The sequence below is a fragment of the Cnephaeus nilssonii genome (genome assembly GCF_951640355.1).
Source record: "Cnephaeus nilssonii genome assembly, chromosome: 2".
Taxonomy (NCBI): domain Eukaryota; kingdom Metazoa; phylum Chordata; class Mammalia; order Chiroptera; family Vespertilionidae; genus Cnephaeus; species Cnephaeus nilssonii.
In genome coordinates, this window is record NC_137073.1 from 90,887,657 (window position 1) to 90,907,573 (window position 19,917).

General features: G+C 41.1%; 1 protein-coding gene across 5 annotated transcripts in view; it reads left to right on the forward strand.

Annotated features, from left to right (window-relative positions):
* DROSHA (drosha ribonuclease III) overlaps positions 1 to 19,917 on the forward strand; it is a 103,403-nt gene that overhangs the window by 609 nt on the left and 82,877 nt on the right. For 3 of the 5 annotated variants that reach the window (XM_079779751.1, XM_079779750.1, XM_079779752.1), the window contains exons 2-8: positions 603 to 731; positions 1,810 to 1,877; positions 4,051 to 4,884; positions 10,304 to 10,396; positions 17,292 to 17,402; positions 17,632 to 17,863; positions 19,153 to 19,294. In XM_079779751.1, the coding sequence (XP_079635877.1) occupies positions 1,858 to 1,877; positions 4,051 to 4,884; positions 10,304 to 10,396; positions 17,292 to 17,402; positions 17,632 to 17,863; positions 19,153 to 19,294 (1,432 nt within the window). In that variant the 5' untranslated portion in view covers positions 603 to 731; positions 1,810 to 1,857. The remainder of the gene's footprint in view (positions 1 to 602; positions 732 to 1,809; positions 1,878 to 4,050; positions 4,885 to 10,303; positions 10,397 to 17,291; positions 17,403 to 17,631; positions 17,864 to 19,152; positions 19,295 to 19,917) is intronic. The other 2 variants (XM_079779754.1, XM_079779753.1) reach the window with 2 other exon arrangements.

Sequence of the window (19,917 nt, forward strand, 5' to 3'; positions counted from 1 at the left end):
TTTCCCTACTTCCTAACACCAACCTAGGAGTAGGCAGACGCAGAAAATGATTACTTTTCCACTTGCAGTAGATTTCTTGACTTTTGAATTAAAGTTTGCATCCATAACACAGCCTGACTATACCTTTAGTAGGTCAGTTTCATAGTCAGTGTTTTCAGATGTTCTATCTATAGGAGCATCCTGGAGGATCCAATAGTGAATGTTCAGCTGTTGCACAGTGAATGAGCGTGTTAGCGATTCTGACTGTTGCCCATTTCTAGGCCCAGGACGTTCCTTGGTGTTCCCCCTATATCTCTTTTCTTGTGTTTATTGCATTGTATTGTTTTTATTTAAAAATGTATTTGTATGTGGGTTCTGAGCTCCTTGAGGATCGCAGGCTGTGTGTGTTACTCATCTTTGTGTTCACCACACAACCTGCGACAGTGCCCCACATGTATGGGCTCTTTAAATGTTGTATGAATCAGTGGAAAGGTCTTTTTGTCTGGTTTTGATAATGCAGATCTGTTGTGACTATATGTGAAAGGGACATGTACAGTAGCAACATAGTAACATAATACTATTGGTGAGATAGTAAACATTTATTCATCACCTACTGTGTGCAGGATGCTCTCTGCCAGGGGCTGTGAAGGATTCAGAAATGGCCTTGAATCAACCCATGTTACCAAGGAGCTAATAATCTAGTGGAGAAGTTAGACATGTGCGCACATGACTATGCTATGAGGCAGTCTCTGGTAAGTACTATAAAAGAAGTAAGTACAGACTTGAGGGAAGTCTACAGGGAATGAGATGGCTTCTTAAAGGGAACCAGGGAAGGTTTCACAGAAGAGATGGCATTTGACATAGGTAGGTGGGTAGAATTCAGTGGGCAAATTCATAGGGTTGTAGATTTCGGAAGAGCAACAGCAAAGAACAATCTGGGTGATATGATAGTATTTGGTATGTTAGACAACTGGGAAAATCTGGGGTGATAGGTGCTTTGTGGGGAAGATAACGGAGATTAAGCCTGGAAGGAGTTGTGTTCAGATTGTGGAGGGCCTTAAATAACAAGCATGGAGTTTGAATTTGATTCTGTTGGCAGTGAGTAGCCTGTGGAGGCAAGATCACCTGTCTAGGCCTTAGATTTATCTTGAGGGTCTTAGTCTGAAATATAATCATTATTCAGATGTTATTTGGTGCCTGCTATTTATGAATCCCAGTGATTGATATAGCTAAACACCTGAAACTATTTTCATGAGCCATTTGAAAATCTGCCTTAAGCTCATTGGTAAAAGTTTAGTTAGAAAGACTTTAGGGAGGTGTTTCCACATTGAAACTTTTTTTGCATTTAATATTTATTTGAGATTTTTACACATTTTTTTGAAGTTTAAAGGTTTGAAAAATCATTCACATTCATACCATTCTTCTATGGGAAGAGTGGAGAATGAAAATCAAGGATGACTATTATCTCTACAAGATTACAGTTATGTTTGAATTTGAACGCTGGTCTCACTGTGAAGGATACTAGAGTATGGAGAGGGGGAGGAGAAATAGTTATTCTCCCCCAATCTTTTAACAAATTAGAGATGGAATATGCCCAACTTTTCAGTTTTTTTTAGCTACTGATTGTTTTGAGTCAGCAAGACAAGTATTAAAGACATCTTAAAAGTTAATTGTAGACTTTAATTCGGTTCAACCATCCTCTTAATTTTGTTAGTATGCTAAATGCATTGGAAAGTTCAAAATTAGTGTTAAAATAATTGCAGGAATATTTTCTAGTATTATCAGTTTAGGAAACATTTTTATGTCTCTCCTATCCTTTCTGTCCTTTAGAGCTCATAGTCTCTGTGGAAGATGTGACATTGACCCAGGCAGCTCCTCATGATGCAAGGCAATACATGGTGAGTGGTGTGATGGGATCGGCAGTAGTTTTGGGAGAACGGAGAGAAGAGCAAGCACTGTGCTGGGTCATATGCTATGGGAGAATTTAGGTGTGTGACGTGAGGAGAAAATGTGTTCATTTGGATCATGTACATGGCTAGGAACTCAGCCCACAGCCATTAATAAGACAACCCAGAGCCCTGCAGTGATGGAACTCACAGTTCTCAGATGCAGGCAGACATTAAAGAAGGAATTCGGCAATTGGTTGGTGGATTGTAATTCTTGTAGGACCTGCTAAGAAGAAGCACAGAATGTGTGAGAGCAGGAAACCTAACAGGCCTGCAGGGTGGTGATAGTGATTGTAGAAGGTCCTGCAAGGGTGTAATTGTAGCAGCCAGGCCAGAGACGATGGTGTGAAGTGGATGGACTCAAGTATTTACAAACAAAAAATGATAGGAATTTTAAAATACTTAGTTAAAAGGGGTAAAGAAGGCAAAATTGTTAGATAATTTTCTGGTGTATGACTTTAGGACCAATATGTATCTGGTATTTTCGCCATAAGCATTCATTTTTGTGGGTGACTAATTGGCTGCAAGGCAATTTTGCCGTAAAAACGATAGTAACGTATGAAAGAGGGGCATAATGAAACATGATAAAATGAATAACAGAATGAGAAAGACTTTATTGTGAATACATTTAAAATGTGTATAGATTCATGAAAATATACAAATAACTGATTTGGTTTTGGGATTGTACTTAAGCATTTGTCTTCATTCTTTGGGAAATGTGGGTTCAACTCTGCCCTCGAAGAAGGCCCTCAGCCCCTCTTTCTCCTCCCATTGTAGTGTGTTTCAAAATAAGAAACATACGCTTGGGGCAAATCATTGGCATCTGGAAGAAATGCTAGCAGTTTTAAGACCATCACCATGAAGTGTTGTGTATTGGTTTCAAATCCTCTTGTTTATGGCCTAAGTAAAGTTGTTTTGATCTAAAGGTGACTTTGCTTACGTTGAGGACCCTGTGCTGGGATGTTATTAAAATCTGTTGTCAATAAGCATTTAGCTATTGACGGGCACTGCTGGGGACTTACCGATAGGAGCATATGAAGGAGCGACAATCACACAGAGTTGAACCCATATTTCTCATGGAATGAAGACAAGTGCTTGGTTAGGTACAGCCTACAAAGTTAAAATAGCTCTCGATGATCTAGAGACACTTGCTCCTGCCATGGTCAGGTGTGTGTGACCTACTCTTGACTGGCAGTGATGCTAAGTTGTGCAGCAGTCCCAGGAAGAGAAGGGCCGTCTCTTCCTGCCTTCATGAGGCCACTCCTCAGAGGCAGTGGTGCAAACCGTGTGTAATAGTCCCTGGAGTAGTGAATAACTTTTGGAGCAGTCACCTTGCCTGCCAACACTGGTTCCGGCACCTGCTAGCTACATGCACCAGCAGCTCGGGATGTAAGCCAGCCGTTGATACCCAGCTCTTAGTTGGAAGGACCGACTTGCCCGAGAACCAACTTGTAGAAAGTACGCTAACTTTGGACTACATGTTATCATTTCTATGGAGAAATTGCCTTGAGGCCGTTGAATTGTGCAGTGAAAATGTTTGTGGCAAAGATGTCTATGGCAAAGATGATAAAGGTGAAAGTACGTAGAACCTGAATGGTATCTGATGAGATGGGAAGTGCATAAAGACGAGCCTGTGGTGGTGTCTTGGAGGGGAAGATCATAAATACCTTTCAGGACATGTTGCGTTGAATTTGCAGAGTCTATGCTGAGTGGGAAAGAAGGTAAAGACAGGAAGATGCTGGTACAGATAGAGAAAACGTGGGGTATGCTGACGGGATGACATGGTGAGGTCAAGATTTTGGGGGAACTTAAGCAAGGACGTGGTAGCACATGGTTGAATAGTGGGATGTTGAATTCGTCATTTGGAAGTGGAGTGGTTTTAGGGAGTGACATGGTCCAGGGAGTGTCCATGGCAATGGGTTTGATGGCTGAGACAGGGGAAGAGAAGTTTACTAGCCACGAGGAGTGTCAGGTATTATGAAGAACTCAGAGCTAGGTGGGTGGAATATTCCAGTGGTCTAAGGGGTCGGTCAGTTGCACTTGAAGCTATTCAGGCACTTGTGCAACCCTGTTTCCATAGTGAGATTTTTTTCTTTTCTTTTCTCTTTTTCTTTCCTCCAACAAGTCATAGAATGTCGTTCCACCCAGGACGAGGGTGTCCCCGAGGGCGAGGAGGACATGGAGCCAGACCCTCAGCACCAGCCTTCAGGCCTCAGAATTTAAGGCTGCTTCACCCGCAGCAGCCTCCTGTGCAATATCAATACGAGCCGCCAAGTGCTCCTTCCACCAGCTTCTCGAACTCTCCGGCCCCCAATTTTCTGCCTCCGAGACCGGATTTTGTACCCTTCCCTCCACCCATGCCTCCGTCAGCACAAGGCCCTCTTCCCCCCTGCCCCATCCGGCCCCCCTTCCCCAACCACCAGATGAGGCCCCCCTTCCCGGTACCTCCCTGTTTTCCCCCCATGCCGCCTCCGATGCCCTGTCCTAACAACCCCCCAGTCCCCGGAGCACCCCCTGGGCAGGGCACGTTCCCCTACATGATGCCCCCTCCTTCCATGCCCCATCCCCCACCCCCTCCGGTCATGCCCCAGCAGGTCAATTATCAGTACCCTCCTGGGTATTCGCACCACAATTTCCCGCCTCCCAATTTTAACAGCTTCCAGAACAGCCCCAGTTCTTTCCCACCCAATGCTAATAGCAGCAGCAGCCCACATTTTCGGCATCTCCCTCCGTACCCACTCCCAAAGGCTCCCAGTGAGAGGAGGTCCCCGGAAAGGCTCAAGCACTATGACGATCACAGGCACAGGGACCACAGTCACGGGCGAGGGGAGAGGCATCGGTCGCTGGACCGGCGGGAGCGAGGCCGGAGTCCTGACCGGAGAAGAGCGGACAGTCGCTACCGATCCGATTATGACCGCGGGAGAACGCCATCTCGCCACCGGAGCTATGAGCGGAGCAGGTAAAACACGTGCTTTTTAATGAACTGAAGAGGCCCATACAGAGGCCGTTTCTGCTTATTGGCAAACCAAACCAAAAAGATCCTGCAGTGCATTTTGATGTATAAAAGGAAATAAAGCTTGTTTGGGGCTGTTTTAAAGAGGAAGGAACAACTGACAAGTAAAGAAATTGATGTCAGAAAAAGCCACTTTTGAAAAGCATTCCAAAATTATTAATGTAGATTCCTTTCAGTGGATGTAAGCTGATTACTCTGCATAATACAGTTGACGTTTTAATGATGATCCAATGAAAAATCAGATTTTTTGCATTATATTTAATTATGTTCAACATGAGCATCATCTCAGATTACAGTACTTGCATTCTTTCAGAATTGATGATCTGCCTATATTATCAATTAAGAATTAAACTAGTTAACGAGCAGAATTTGCTTTCTGATTTTTAGGAAAAATGGAAGTTTATTGTACATTGCTGCCTTCTTGATCTATTTCTTTATAAAATGAACTTATATTTATACATTATCAAAGTTATAGTTTTCAGAATAGCTTTAACCCACTTTTGTTGCACTAAAACAAATTCATACTGAAGAAAATTGTATTTAAAAAATACTGTTCCATTCCAGGTTACATTTCTTTGTTTCAAAAAACCAAAGACCTGTATATACAAGAGAATAAGGTTTTCAGGAGGTGTACTGAAACCGGGATCCATAGATGGGCTTCTAGAAATGCTCTGAAGTTATATGCAGAATTTTATGTGTATTTTTTTTTCCCTAAAAATCGATACCTTACACCAGATTCTCAAGAGGTAGTGTGAGTCTGTTACCCCAAAAGTCTGAGAACTCTTGGTGTAGATGGAAAAATAAAAACACACAGGTAATGATTGTACTAATGCTTACTTGTACCTTCAGTGAACTCTTTATATCAATAAAGATTTGAGGTTTTCCACTTGTCAAGCTGATAACAGTGCTTCTCCCTCTGTCCCCTGTGGTTGTTTACCTTGGTTGTCTTGTGAACCTTTTGTGCTGCACATGTTTGAGCTCAGCACACCAGTTCACTTCTCTGTGTGGGATTGTAGGGAGCTGGTCTCAGCTCCTGGGCCATCGGTTCACCTCGTCGTTTCCACATTTTTCTCATGGCTGTCGGTGTGATTCTGATTGAACATTTTTAAAAAATATATATATTTTATTGATTTTTTTACAGAGAGGAAGGGAGAGGGATAGAAAGTTAGAAACATCGATGAAAGAGAAACATCGATCAGCTGCCTCCTGCACACCTCCTACTGGGGATGTGCCCGCAACCAAGGTACACGCCCCCGACCGGAATCGAACCCGGGACCTTTCAGTCCACAGGCCGACGCTCTATCCACTAAGCCAGACTGGTTAGGGCCTGATTGAACATTTTGCCAGTAAATGGTGATGGTCATGGTGCTTGGAAGGTTTGGAAGGAAAATGTATTGTTGCTTTTCCCTGATGCCAGTGGGAGGGTGAAGGGAATGTGTTTCCTGTGGAGATGACGGATTTGAGAGTCGGTCATCTGTTAAGTCTTTTCAGTGTGAGTTACCATTTCTGGTCAATTTTGTCCTAATTATTCTGTGATGGACTAGTTAGCAGAGGCCTGGGATAGTGTACTTTATAGTTTTGGTTTTTTTAAATAAATTCTTTATTGTTTAAAGTATTGCATATGTCTCCTTTTTCTGCCATTGACCTCTCCCTGGCCACTCCCACCCCCCAGCGCATGCCCTTACCCCCTGTATTGTCTATGTCCATTGGTTATGCTTATATGCATGCATACAAGTTCTTTGGTTGATCTCCTACCCCCCCTTTCCTCCCCTGCCTTCCCTCCGAGGTTTGATGGTCTATTCGATGCTTCTCTGTCTCTGGATCTATTTTTGTTCATCAATTTATGTTGTTGATTATATTCCACAAATGAGTGAGATCATGTGATATTTATCTTTCTCTGACTAGCTTATTTCGCTTAGCATAATGCTCTCCATGTCCATCCATTGAGAATGTCCATCTGTTGAGAATGGTAAGAGTTCTTTCTTTTTTTACAGCAGCGTAGTATTCCATTGTGTAGATGTACCACAGTTTTTTAATCCACTCATTTGCTGATGGGCACTTAGGCTGTGTCCAAATCTTAGCTATTGTAAATTGTGCTGCTATGAACATAGGGGTGCATATATCCTTTCTAATTGGTGTTTCTGTTTTCTTGGGATATATTCCTAGAAGTGGGATTACTGGGTCAAGTGGGAGTTCCATTTTTAACTTTTTGAGGAAACTCCATACTGTTTTCCACAGTGGCTGCACCAGTCTGCATTCCCACCAGCAGTGCACGAGGGTTCTTTTTCTCCGCATCTTCGCCAGGATTTGTTGATTTGTTGTCATTTGTTGATTTGTTGATGATAGTCATTCTGACAGGTGTGAGATGGTACCTCATGATCGTTTTGATTTGCATCTCTCGGATGATTAGTGACTTTGAGCATGTTTTCATATGTCTCTTGGCCTTTTGTATGTCCTCTTTCCAAAAGTGTCTATTTAGGTCCTTTGCCCATACTTTATAGTTTTATGAAAAAAATCTAAACTGGAAAGAGTTTGCTTCAGAGTTCAATGTGATTGTTAATAATCCTGTTCCTAGGAGGCATTTTGCTGCAAACTTCAGTATTCTAGGTTTCACTTGTTTTTCTGTTTTGGACTTAAGTTAGAGCTGATTTTTTGGGTTCTGATGTAAAATCCTAAAATTTTCCATCCAGGCTTAAATTGGAGTCATGTGTTTGAAGAAGCTCAGATGTCTTGTAAACTGAGGGTTCTATCAATAAGTGAAATAAAGTGCCAAAAGCATACTGTTATCCCCCGTTATCCTAAACCAAAACTCTTTTACTATGAAGGACCTACTTAGGCAGTTAGCTCATCTTTCTAAATGGCTTTATTTGTATTGGAATCGTTTCATATGATGTTGTACTTGGGATGTTTGTCCTGGAGCCACCTTAGTGTCACAGTCACATTATAACCGGCTCCCTTTGGGGTCTTCGGCAGGGGGTCAGTCATCTGTCCCATATGGGATGCTTCTGTGAAATACATACGGGGCACGTGAAGTCCCGGGACAACTTGTAGAAGTATACTGGAGAAACCAAAGCTTCACACATTTATGCATTAGATTGTGCTCAGTTTATGCAAATTCTAGAGCCTGTCCTCTGGCCACTTCTCCCCTTACATCTTGGGGTAAGTGAATCTATCCCTTTTCAAATTCCACTCTCCTTCTTTTTCTCCTCTGAAATGTGGTTGAACAGTAATTACAAGATTGTTTTAGGCAAACTATTTCTAGAGAAAGTTTGTGAAGAAGTGAATATATGCATTTGTTATGAAAGGTCAAGGTGACCTGGGGAATGGGAAGAGAAGCAGCTGCTGACATGGCTCACTGACCATGCTGTGTGCAGCGTGGTGAGGATGGAGCGTGGCTTCCCATCATGAGGTGCTACAGCACAGTAACCCCATAGCTGTGCTGTTGTGTGCCGCCGGCGGAGAGCTAGTATTCTGCACCTAAGGGATACCTTAGTGCTCGCAAACAAGGACGCGTCTTGAGAACAGTAACCCTAACATTGTTTTTTTTTGCTTTAAAGGTGTTCATCATATTGTGTTTTCTAAGGTGATTTATATCCAAATCGGTCTTTTCAATTTATACCCACACAGGTAGCAATCATCAGCAGTGCTGATCTTGAGTGCAAAATTCTGTTGCCTAGATGTTAAAAAACAAAGAAAATTTGGAATATCTTCTAAATAGAATTTTTATTTGGAAATATAGGTAATTTAAATTATTCTTTTTTAGAAGCCATACTAATACAAATGATATCTCTGTCATGTGGTACTGCTCACATGTTGGGATTAATTGCCTAAAAGTAAACTGGACTTTTAGAAGGGTATCCGATAAAGTCTGTAGACTCCCAAGCTCTGACTACTTTATTTTGGATAGCTGGTGTATACCAGCGGCTTATGTATGTGTCAAAGTACATTATTCAAAGGAGGCTTCCTTGAGGAGGGGGTGATTTAAACAATTTTTTTTATTGATTTCAGAGAGGAAGGGTGTGTGAGAGAGAGAGATAGAAACATTAGTGATGAGAGAGAATCATTGATCAGCTACTTCCTGCACGCATCACACTAAGGATCAAGCCTGCAACCTGGGCATGTGCCCTGACTAGGAATTGGACCGTGAACTCCTGGTTCATAGGTCAACACTCAATCACTGAGCCCCATTGGCCAGGCAAGGAGGGGGTGATCTTTAAGTGAAAACACAATTTTTGATTTTTATATCTAAGTAGTGACAGATCTTTATCAGTTTTATGAGTCTCAGTTTCAAAGTATTTACACTTCTATTGGCTATTGGGGGATATTTTTGAGTTCAGACATTTTTATAGTCATTTGCTGTATTCAGGCTAACATAGCATTTTTTTTTATTTATTCTGAGATCAAGTGGTTATTTTCCTTAGATTTAGTTCTGATTCAAACACACTAGAGTTCCGATTTTTGTTCCAGATCATTGTACTTATTAAATAGACTCAGAAGTTACTATTATTATTAAATTTGCTTAGTTTTACATTGGAAGGTTTTTAAATCTCTCCTTCTATTTTTATTTTATTATATTTTATTTATTTTTTTATTATTATTTTTAAATTTCTTTATTGATTAAGGTATCACATATTTGTCCTCATCCCCCCATTCCCATCCCACACCCCTCCCCACACATGCCCCCATCCCCCTGTTGTCCCCAACCGCTGGTTAGGCGCATATGCTTGCACACAAGTCCTTTGGTTGATCTCTCCCCTTTACCCCCACCCTCCCCTCTCCTTCTATTTTTATATTAAACTCAGGGTCTCCATCAAGAGTTTTTTGCTGATGAAAATAGCATTTAAAGGTACAGTGATGTACACTCATGGCATTAGTGATCGCTACAACCACAACCCAGGCCGATAACCTGTAAGGGTTCAGAACTCTTTCATCATAGAACCGAGTTCTAATGCTTACTACCAAAGCTTTGACTTACATTTACTTGATGGCTGAAATTGAGAGTTTCCTAGAAATCAATAGGCAGTAGAATTCTTTTAAGTTTTCCCTGTAAGTTAAATAACTAAGAATTGGCTGGTTGAAAGGTCTCTAGAGAAGATTATGATGAAATTCCCTTTCTTGCTTAGCATCAGAGTTGACTTCTTTCTGTAAAGAAAACAGCAAAAAATGTCCAAGTCAGTTAACTTCTGTACAGTGAAAAGCTCCTTTATTCTCTAATAAATGAAGGATGAATAAAAATGTCCCATAGAGAATAATGCCTGAAAAATTCTTAGTAAGGTCCATTGATTTAGAAGATGAATTCAGTGAAAAGAGGTGGTGTTTTTTAGTCTTCCTGTTGAAAACAGCTCTGTGTATTAATTCCTTTAAGAGAGCGGGAACGGGAGAGACCCAGGACCCGGGACAGCCGAAGATCACCATCTCTGGAAAGGTCCTACAAAAAAGAGTATAAGAGATCTGGAAGGTAAGCAAGGAGTTCACGCTGAAAGAAGTCATAGGGTTAACTCCTTGAATTCAGATTTTGTGCTTATGCAAAGTATCAGCCACGTCTCTAAAATAGCCTAAGTCTTCCAAAATGCCCTGTGAAAAGCTAAAACAGTCACTGACTTAAAATTTTTACTTTCAAGATGTATTGATTATGCACAAGGGTAATCTTGATAAATTAGAAGTTATATAGGCCACTTTTTCTGACGTCAATTGCTATAAAACTATGCATTAATAATGTAAAGTTTTAAAAAAAAACTACACCTTGGAAATTCATAATTATGTTTTTAAATTTACTTGTTATAGAAAAAAGCAAAACTCCAGTCACACTTTATTTAGAAAAATGGGATTGAGATGTTATAAATGAAAAATTTCTTTTTAGTTGCAGAATGTAATTAATTCTATACAGAGAAGTAAAATGCATGGTCTTATATAATGGTAATTAAGAATAACACTGGGGTCTGACAGATTTGGGGTCAGTTATTACATCTTACAACTATGTTATTGAATTGATTTACCTTTTTAAGCTTCAATGTCTATCTAAAATAAGGACACCTATAAATGCCTCGAGTGGTGGGGGTCTTTGAGATAATACACGTAAACACTAGAACTGGGCCCAAAATTAATGCCAAATAAATGGTAACTGTGTATTTATATAATTACTAGAGGCCCGGTGCACAAAATTCATGCATGGGGGATGGGGTGTGTGTGTCCTTCATCCCAGCCTGCACCCTCTCCAATCTGGGACCCCTCGAAGGATATCCGACTGCCCGTTTAGGCCTGGTCACCCCTAACTGCCCTCCCCTGCTTGCCTGGTTGCCCCCAACTGCCCTCCCTGCAGGTCTGGTCTCCCCAACTGCCCTCTCCTGCAGGCCTGGTTCCCCCCAACTGCCCTCCCCTGCAGGCCTGATCGCCCCTAACTGCCCTCCCCTGCAGGCTTGGCTCCTCCCAACTTCCCTCCCCTGCTGGCCGGTCACCTCTAACTGCCCTCTCCTGCTGGCCTGGTTCCCCCCAACTACCCTCCCCTGCAGGCCTTGTCCCCCCAACTGTCCTCCCCTGCTGGCCTGATCGCCCACAACTGCCCTCCCCTGCTGGCCACCTTTTGGTGGCCATCTTGTGTCCACATGGGGCGGCCATCTTTGACCACATGGGGGCAGCCATCTTGTGTGTTGGAGTGTTGGTCAATTTGCATATTACTCTCTTATTAGATAGGATTGCCTGATCATTTGGCTCTAGAAATTGGTAGAGTACAAGAAAAGTAGAAAAAAGGATCTATATATATAAAAGCCTAGAGACCGTAACAGTGGGACGACCAGAACAACCAGAATGACCAGTGGCTATGACCCGCACTGCGGCAGCCAACCAGCCTGATTTGGGCCCCGCCCACGGCCCCTCCCCCTGGCCTGCCCCACCCCTGATTGGCCCTCCCCATCCTGATCAGGGACCGGGCGGCCAGACCCCACCCGTTCACGAATTCGTGCACTGGACCTCTAGTTTAAAGATAAAAGAGATTAATGAAATAGAAAACTGAACTGTAGCACTATAACTATTTGTAAACAAATATAAGACTGCTTTGAAAGGTCATACAATTTAAAAAGTGGCAAATCAAGAAAAGAAATACACACATTGCATTGGTATGAGAGAGAATATATCATGATAGGAATATAGGAGATTTAAAATTTACAACACATTGACATAAGTTAGATGCTTTATTTGAAAACTTGGGAAACATGGATGTGATGAGTTCATTTCTATGAAAACAAAAATTACAAACTTCACACAAGAAGCAGAAAATTTTAATAGGCCAGTAACTATGAAAAACATTGAAAGAATGGAATTTGTACTACCTACTAACAAGTTTTAAACTGTTCTAGAACTCTGAAGAAGATGGAAGGAAAGCTCAATTCAGGCTGTGTTATCAGGAAAACCCAGATGGCAAAACCTAACAATGAAAAGAAAACCAAAACACAGTTTTGCCTATGAATATGGATATGAAAATCTGAGTAGTAGATTAGCAAGTTGTTTCCAGTAGTGTGTTAAAATAACTGAGAATGTATTCTGAGATTACATGGATAGATAGGTTAGTATTAGGAAATCTGTAACTAAATTTTTGTGTCCAAATCATTAGATTTTTTCAGTACCTGCCTATTAGATATTTCAAATAAAATCAGCATTGATTATGAGTATAAACTTCAGTAAACTAGGAATATAAGCAGACTTCTTTAATATGATAGAGGACGTTATTTCATGATGAACATTGTCGTCACCATCTCAAAATAACCAAATGTAATGTTGAAACCTTAAAGGCTTTCCCATATGAGTTAGAAAAAAGGCAAGGCTCCATTGCCTATCGCTGTCGCCTAACATTGTATAACTTAATCCACAAGCAAATGAAATATGTTACATTACTGTGTCTTCCGGATATTGTACTGGTGCAAGTGATACAGTTGTTAACAACAATCCCCACTTTACAGGAATCAGAAAGTTAAGTGCTGTGTGAAGTGCTTTTTGTAGAGCAAATACATGCTGCTCTGGGAACACAGTGGTGAAAAACTCAGTCTAGGGTAGTCTTAGAGAGATGGACATTTTACTGATACCTAAAGTATGCATAGGGATGTACTGTGAAAGGGGGGTAGTAGGGGAAGAGAAAAGAGCATGTGTGAAGGTCACAGTGTCGAGAAATGCTCTATGAAGGTCAAGCCTGGAATAAATGACTTTAGAAGGCGTTCGTAGTAATTCAGAAAGAAACAATTGTGCCTAGACCTGGGCAATGACAGTCGTAATGGGTAGCGATAGAGGTATTTTTGAGACAGAGTCAGTAGGACTTGGTAACTGATCCTGGGGGAAGAAGACTCGGAGATCTGATGTTCCCCATTGAGGGTGAGGAATACTGTACTAAGGAAGGCAAGAGGATGAGTTCAGTTCTGGGTATATGTAGTTGAGAATTTGTGAGACAACCAAATGGAATTGTGTGGTAGTAAATTGGATATATAGGTGCTAGTAAATTGGATATATAAAATTCAGAAAAGAGATCCCAGATGGAAAAACTACTTGCCATGGATTAAATGAGATTAACCAGGAAGAGTATGTTTGGTGAGGAAGGACCTGCGGAGCAGATGAGGGAGGAGATAAGGGTAGAAAAAAGCCAAGATATTGTGTTGCTGGAAACCATTGGGGACCCATTTGAGGTTGATGATTTTTAGTGTGGAGTATGGAAATCTCTTCATTCTAGTGGTTTCTTCTCCAGTGCCCAGAAGCTTGTGGAGACAACAGACATGGATTCTGTGAGTTCTCACCGATGCAGTAGGTGAGGAAAAAACTAGAGATGTAAATACTGTAAAGGAGGAAAAGTTATCATAGTTTATAATACAGTATATTGTTAAGAAACAAGTTCATATTTGGATTTTGAAATTTGGAATGCCCGAGACACCTAAAAAAGATGTCCTATTAAAAAGAAAAAAGAAAAAAGGGTCCTAGTTGATGTTTATAGTAGTCACCCTGACCGTCCCTCATTCAGTACACCTGCCTAACGGGGCGGGGATGAGGCTGCGTTTTGCCTGTGTTTCCTGATCATAGTAAACCTTTGGTAGGATCTTTAATACATGTCAAAATGTCTGTGCCAAACAACCGAATTAGCATTTACTACTTACCAGCTTTGTGATATTGGACAAGTGACATAATTTCTAATTCTGTTTCGTCTGGAGGGATGTGCATATCTGCCTCATAGCCTTCTTGTAAGGATTAAATGTGAGTGTCAGTAAAGTGCTTAGCAGAGTGTCAGGCTCACAGGAAGCACCGAAAACAAACAGAACCACACCACCGGGAGCTATTGGTGTATCAGGAAAATTATTAGCTATTGGTGTATCAGGAAAATTCAAGTGGATCAGTGAAGAAACTATGAGAATTAACCCACCGAAGTTGACAGTTATTTTTAAAGAAAATACTGAAATTAATAGCCTTCCTACATAAACCAGGAAAACCTACTTAGAAAGTAATGAAAAAAATGTAGATTCACTATAGAAACTTTATATTAATTAAAATTCAATATCTTAATAAAACTTAAAAAATATATAGAACAATGGGAAGGAAATATAAGTAGCTGATGACAAAGAAGGTAATATAAAAGAGTGGAGGACATGCCATATTCCCACAGTGGAGGTGGAAGAATACAGTTTTCTTCAAAATCTACACTGAGTGGCCAGATTATTATGATCTCTGAACGCATAATAATCTGGCCACTCAGTGTATATTCTATATAATAAAAGGGTAATATGCAAATTGTCCCCTTGACCAGGAGTTCGACCAGCAGGCAGGCCGGCCAACCGCCCATGTCCCCTCCCCTTGGCCAGGCTGGCCAGACCCCACCCATGCACAAATTCATGCACCGGGCTTCTAATATATATATGTATACACTGAGTGGCCAGATTATTATGCGTTCAGAGATCATAATAATCTGGCCACTCAGTGTATAATTTTAATGTAACCAGTTGAAGCATGGGCTTTAGAACTTTATGAGTCACTAGAGGCCCTATGCACGAAATTTGTGCAAGAGTAGGCCTTCTTTCCCCTGGCTGCTGGCACTGGCTTCCCTTGGCACCTGGGACCCGGGCTTCCCTCTGGCCGCCGGCAGGCACCCGGGATCCGGGCTTCCCTCGTAGCCCCTGCTTGGTCCAGAAGGTTGTCCAGAAGGATATCCAGTCTAATTAGCATATTACACTTTTATTATTATAGACTATTTGGAATAGAAATGAGAAAAAGGGAAAAAAAGAGAATGTAGCTTTAGTAGTATTAAATGTCCTGTAAACACATAAGCGTTAAAACAATTTGATGTGGATGCAAATAGATCAATGAAACAAATACTGAGCAACAGTTAAGTATATATAAACATTTACATCTATCATAAAATTGTTTTTTCAAATCAGAGGAAAAATTGATGTGGGGACAATTGGCAAGCCATTTGGAGGGAAAAACTGAAATTTCTGCCATATATCATAAAAGGATAAAGTTAAAAAATTAAGTGTTATAAGTAACTGAAGAAAATATAAAATATTTATTTAACTTTGAGATGGGAAAGGATTGTAAGAATAATGCTAAGGAGGAAGCATAGATTAAGTCTCTAGATTTGGCCAAATAAAAGTTATAGGTAGCAATAGGCAGATGGAATTTAACCCTTTGCACTCGCTTGCTTTTTTCTTGATTCCTTTATTCTACTCGGGATTTAATTTTTTAAATACCCCAGATTTTACAAAGCACGGCAGTAGAATAAAAAACTGGAGTTTCTTTTCATACAAACTTATTTATTTGGATTTTTTTATATTTCAAATTATTGATACATTCAAAGAGTAATTTTAATCTCGACATCCCTGTGCAAAAGGTTAAAAGGAAAACAAAAGACTGAAAAAGGTTACATTACATAAGACAGAAGAAGGGTGATTATCTTAATAAAAAAGTCTTTAAATAAATAGGACTACAATCCTAATTTTAAAAATATTGTCAACGCATATGACTGGGAGATTCATGAAAGAGGTGAACAAGAAATGTATAATTTTAGTAGTGATAAAAATTAGCAAGTTAGGTTTAATGAGATACTTTTTTCATCAGAATGGCAAGATTAAAAACAATCATGTTGACAGGGTATGTGGAAATGGGAACTCAATATGGTTTTGATGGTGGTCTAACCTGGTACTATCTACCTGTAGAGAAGCCTGAGAAAAGTGCACACACACTCTTAGTGTGAAGCAATCTGATAAGTGTGCAAAGAACACAAGTGTGTTCATGGTAGCATTGTTTACAATGGCAAAAAAATGGTGACAACCTAAATGATTGTACTCAGATTTGTTAAATTATGGATGAAAGAATAATATGCATTTATTAAATGGTTCAGATGTAGATGTAGTGAAATAGAAAGGTGTTGATTTACCAGTGAGTGAGACGGACAGGCTATTGAGCAGCGGTCGCCAACCGGTGGTCCGTGAGGTCTGAAAGATTGGTGACTGCTGCTATGGAGGGTTTTTTTTTTTGTTAAAGCTTGTGTATGTTTATATATATTCCTATATCTATACGTTTTAACACAATGTGAAATATGGTGGTTATCTCTGTGTGGTAGTATTGGTGATTTTAATTTTGTTAATGCTTAATTTTTTTCCTACAGTGAACAAATATACATTTTCCTTTGCAGTTACTTTTTTCTTCTGGTAACAAATGATGTGCATTATAATATTTAGAAGTTATATTAGTAAGTTCAAGATATATTATCTTTCTAATCACCCACCTCTTCCCCTGATGTATATACACACCTACACGCTCACATTTTCCCTGTCATAAAATTAGAAGTTAGTGGTAGAGTTGATGGAAGAGTTCATTAGTGACTTTGATCCAGATGTACACATTCTTGGGTAATAGTGACTTTGTTAGTGGAGCTGCAGAGGCTGCCAGCATAACGCTCACAGAACAGGTCCCACCTAAATATCTGGGGCTAAAGTTAAAATCTATCCTGTGGGTTCTCCCTCCAAGCACATCCATAAGTTGGGTCTTTGCAAAATTTAAGCCCCAGAAATTCAAGGAGATAGAGTTGTTTTTATCCTTTTAACTGAGTTAATATTAGTATTTGTGGGGATCAGAATTAGAGAAAGTGGTGATTCACGAAGTAGTAATACCCACGGGTGGGATTCCGGAGAGACGGCTCGGGATGATGTAACTGGTTCACTTTCAGATTATGGTTCTCAGGCTAACATTATTCCAAGTTCAGACCATGTTTTGCGAAACTGTTTTTCTCCAGCAGAGCAGGATGTGGAGGACTCGGAACTAGTGTTCTCATGTGGAACTGCCTGTCTGTAGACATTTCCAGATATTCCCCAAGTATCTTTCTCTTCTAGGAGTTACGGTTTGCCAGTTGTTCCTGACCCTACTGGATGCACACCAGAATTACCTGGGGAGATTATTAAAAATACAGATTCTTGGGCCCCACCCCCGGAGACTGTGAATCAGTAAGTAGATCTGGGGTAGGGCCTGGGGATTTGTATTTTTAAACAAGTCACTTGAGGTGATTCTGATGCTACCAGACTGGTGTTTGGGGTTCTCTGGTTTAACAAAAAGTAAATGTGGTGGTTTGGCATGGCATTTTTATTTTATGTGAGAAATGAACAAAGTGAAATAGAATAGTTTTACAGCAGAATAACCTTTTTAATAATTAGCCTCCTTCACCCCCTTTTGAAGTCGCTCCCCAAGTAGGGAGAAGAAGAGAGCTCGTTGGGAGGAAGAAAAAGACAGGTGGAGTGACAGCCAGAGCTCTGGCAAAGAAAAGAATTACACCTCCATCAAGGACAAGGAGCTGGAGGAGGCGCCGCCCGACAAGAACGAGGAGGAGGAGGAGGAGCTCCTTAAGCCTGTGTGGATTCGATGTACCCACTCGGAAAACTACTACTCCAGTGACCCCATGGATCAGGTGGTAGGTCTGAGGCAGGAGAGAAGCTACAGACCGGCATCTAAACCCAGGCACTGTGGGCATTTTGTGCTGGATATTTCTTTGTGGTGGGGCCTGCCCTGTGCATTGTGGGATGTTGAGCAGCATCTTTGGGCTCCGCACTAGATGCCAGTAGAACCCCTCCCCAGTTGTGATAACCAAAGCTGTCTTTAGACATTGCCAGGTGTCCCCATCTCATCTGTACCTTTTTCACACTTGCAAAGTCCTTTCTGCCATGTAAGGTAACATATTCAGTTTCTGGGGATTAAAACGGGGACATCTTTGGGGATGGGGGGGATTGCGGCTCAACCCACCTACCCTGAGATCAGAAGGTCGCTGCCCCAAATCTGAAGAAAATCATGGTTTTTATTAGCAAGGAAGAAGGGGACAATGGCTGCCATAGGGGTCATTCTTAAAAGAAAACAACAAAGTTGAAGGCATTGAGGTTCAGAGAGTTTAAACAGGCAGAACTTCTATTTTTTTCTTAAATTTTTATGGGTGTGTTAAAACTCCAGCACAGAAAGACGGCTGATGGACCAGAAGCCCAGCATTTGCCTGGCATCTTGTCATCTGGTGCAGTGAGGTATTGAATGTCAGTGTGGTCCCAGCATCACCAGTGTCAGTAATGAGGGGGGGGCTGAGGAAAAGCAATTGCCCCCTTCTGGGTATACTGCACGTTGTAGGATTTGTTTAATTTTCTTTTTATGTCTGAAAGATCTGGTTCTTAACATTTTGAAAATTATGTCAAACAGTATGGACCTTTAAGATGATTTTCAGCCTGGGAAGAGAGTAGGGAAAAGTGGAAAACTTCCTCTAGGACTGTAGTGCAGAACCCTGTGTTTGTGGTTTGTGGAGTGTGTGTGTGTCCCTGTGTATATGAGTGTATGTGTGTGTGGGGGGGATGTATAGGATATTTCTCTTTAATCGTCGGATTAATGTGGAAGACAGACTTTCAGGTATTATGAAATCAGGGGTCATGATTTTCTTTGTCATTTCAAAAAGGCAAAGACAGTCCTCATGTTTGTGATTGTTGGCAGACTGCCCCCTCATGAGGACTGTGACAGCATGGATGTGTGTTTGAGTCACAATTACCAGCATTGGGAATTTTGTTTTTACCTGTTTGTTAAATTGAGGGTTGAAAATGGCACGTTGCTGTTACAAATCTTTGGTTATTTGCGGGTCTTACATTTTTTTGGAAAGACTATTTTTACTATAGATTCTGATACCAATTTTTTAAAATATAGATTCTAATACTGATCCTTTATTTTTCAAAGGGGGATTCTACTGTAGTTGGAACAAGTAGGCTCCGTGACTTATATGACAAATTTGAGGAAGAGTTGGGGAACCGGCAAGAAAAGGCCAAAGCCGCTAGGCCCCCGTGGGAGCCTCCCAAGACGAAGCTGGATGAAGATTTAGGTGAGTCAGAAGCTACCAGATCAGACCCTGTGCTTTTATTACTGCTTCATCCGGGACTTTTGGGATGTGTCCTTGGGCATCCTAGATTAAATTCCTCTTTCTCCTTTTATTTTCCTTAATTATAGTCAGCAAAATGCATAGCAATGGAACTTCCTTCTTTTTGAAGTTAGTTTTTCCCAGTCACATGCAGCAGAATACATAAGAGATCTCATTTGCAAGGCACACTAATAATTGTGTCCCTTGTAGAACTGTCTAGTATTAGAATTAGAGGGACCATATAGTCCAGCCTCCCACCAGCAGCGGGGGCCTGTTCTCAGTTCCTGGTGCCTCTGACAGGCAGGCCTCCCCTCGTGGCCCTGCCCACTGTCAGGTGCTCCTGAGTTGATGAGCAAGTGCAGCTGTGGCCCAGGTCTGTTGGAAGGCATCTCTCTACTCGCGTAGACACTTTCCATAGCTTTCTCATATGGTGGTCTATTTTATCATGTGTCTGAGGTTCCAAGTAGATGCTGAGATCTTTGAGGATAGAAACTGCTTTTTGCCACTTTGTGTCCTTGGCCCCTAACAGAATGCCATGCTCAGCTGAGACATTCCTTATGCGTTTTCCTTTGTCCTGTGGCTCTCTG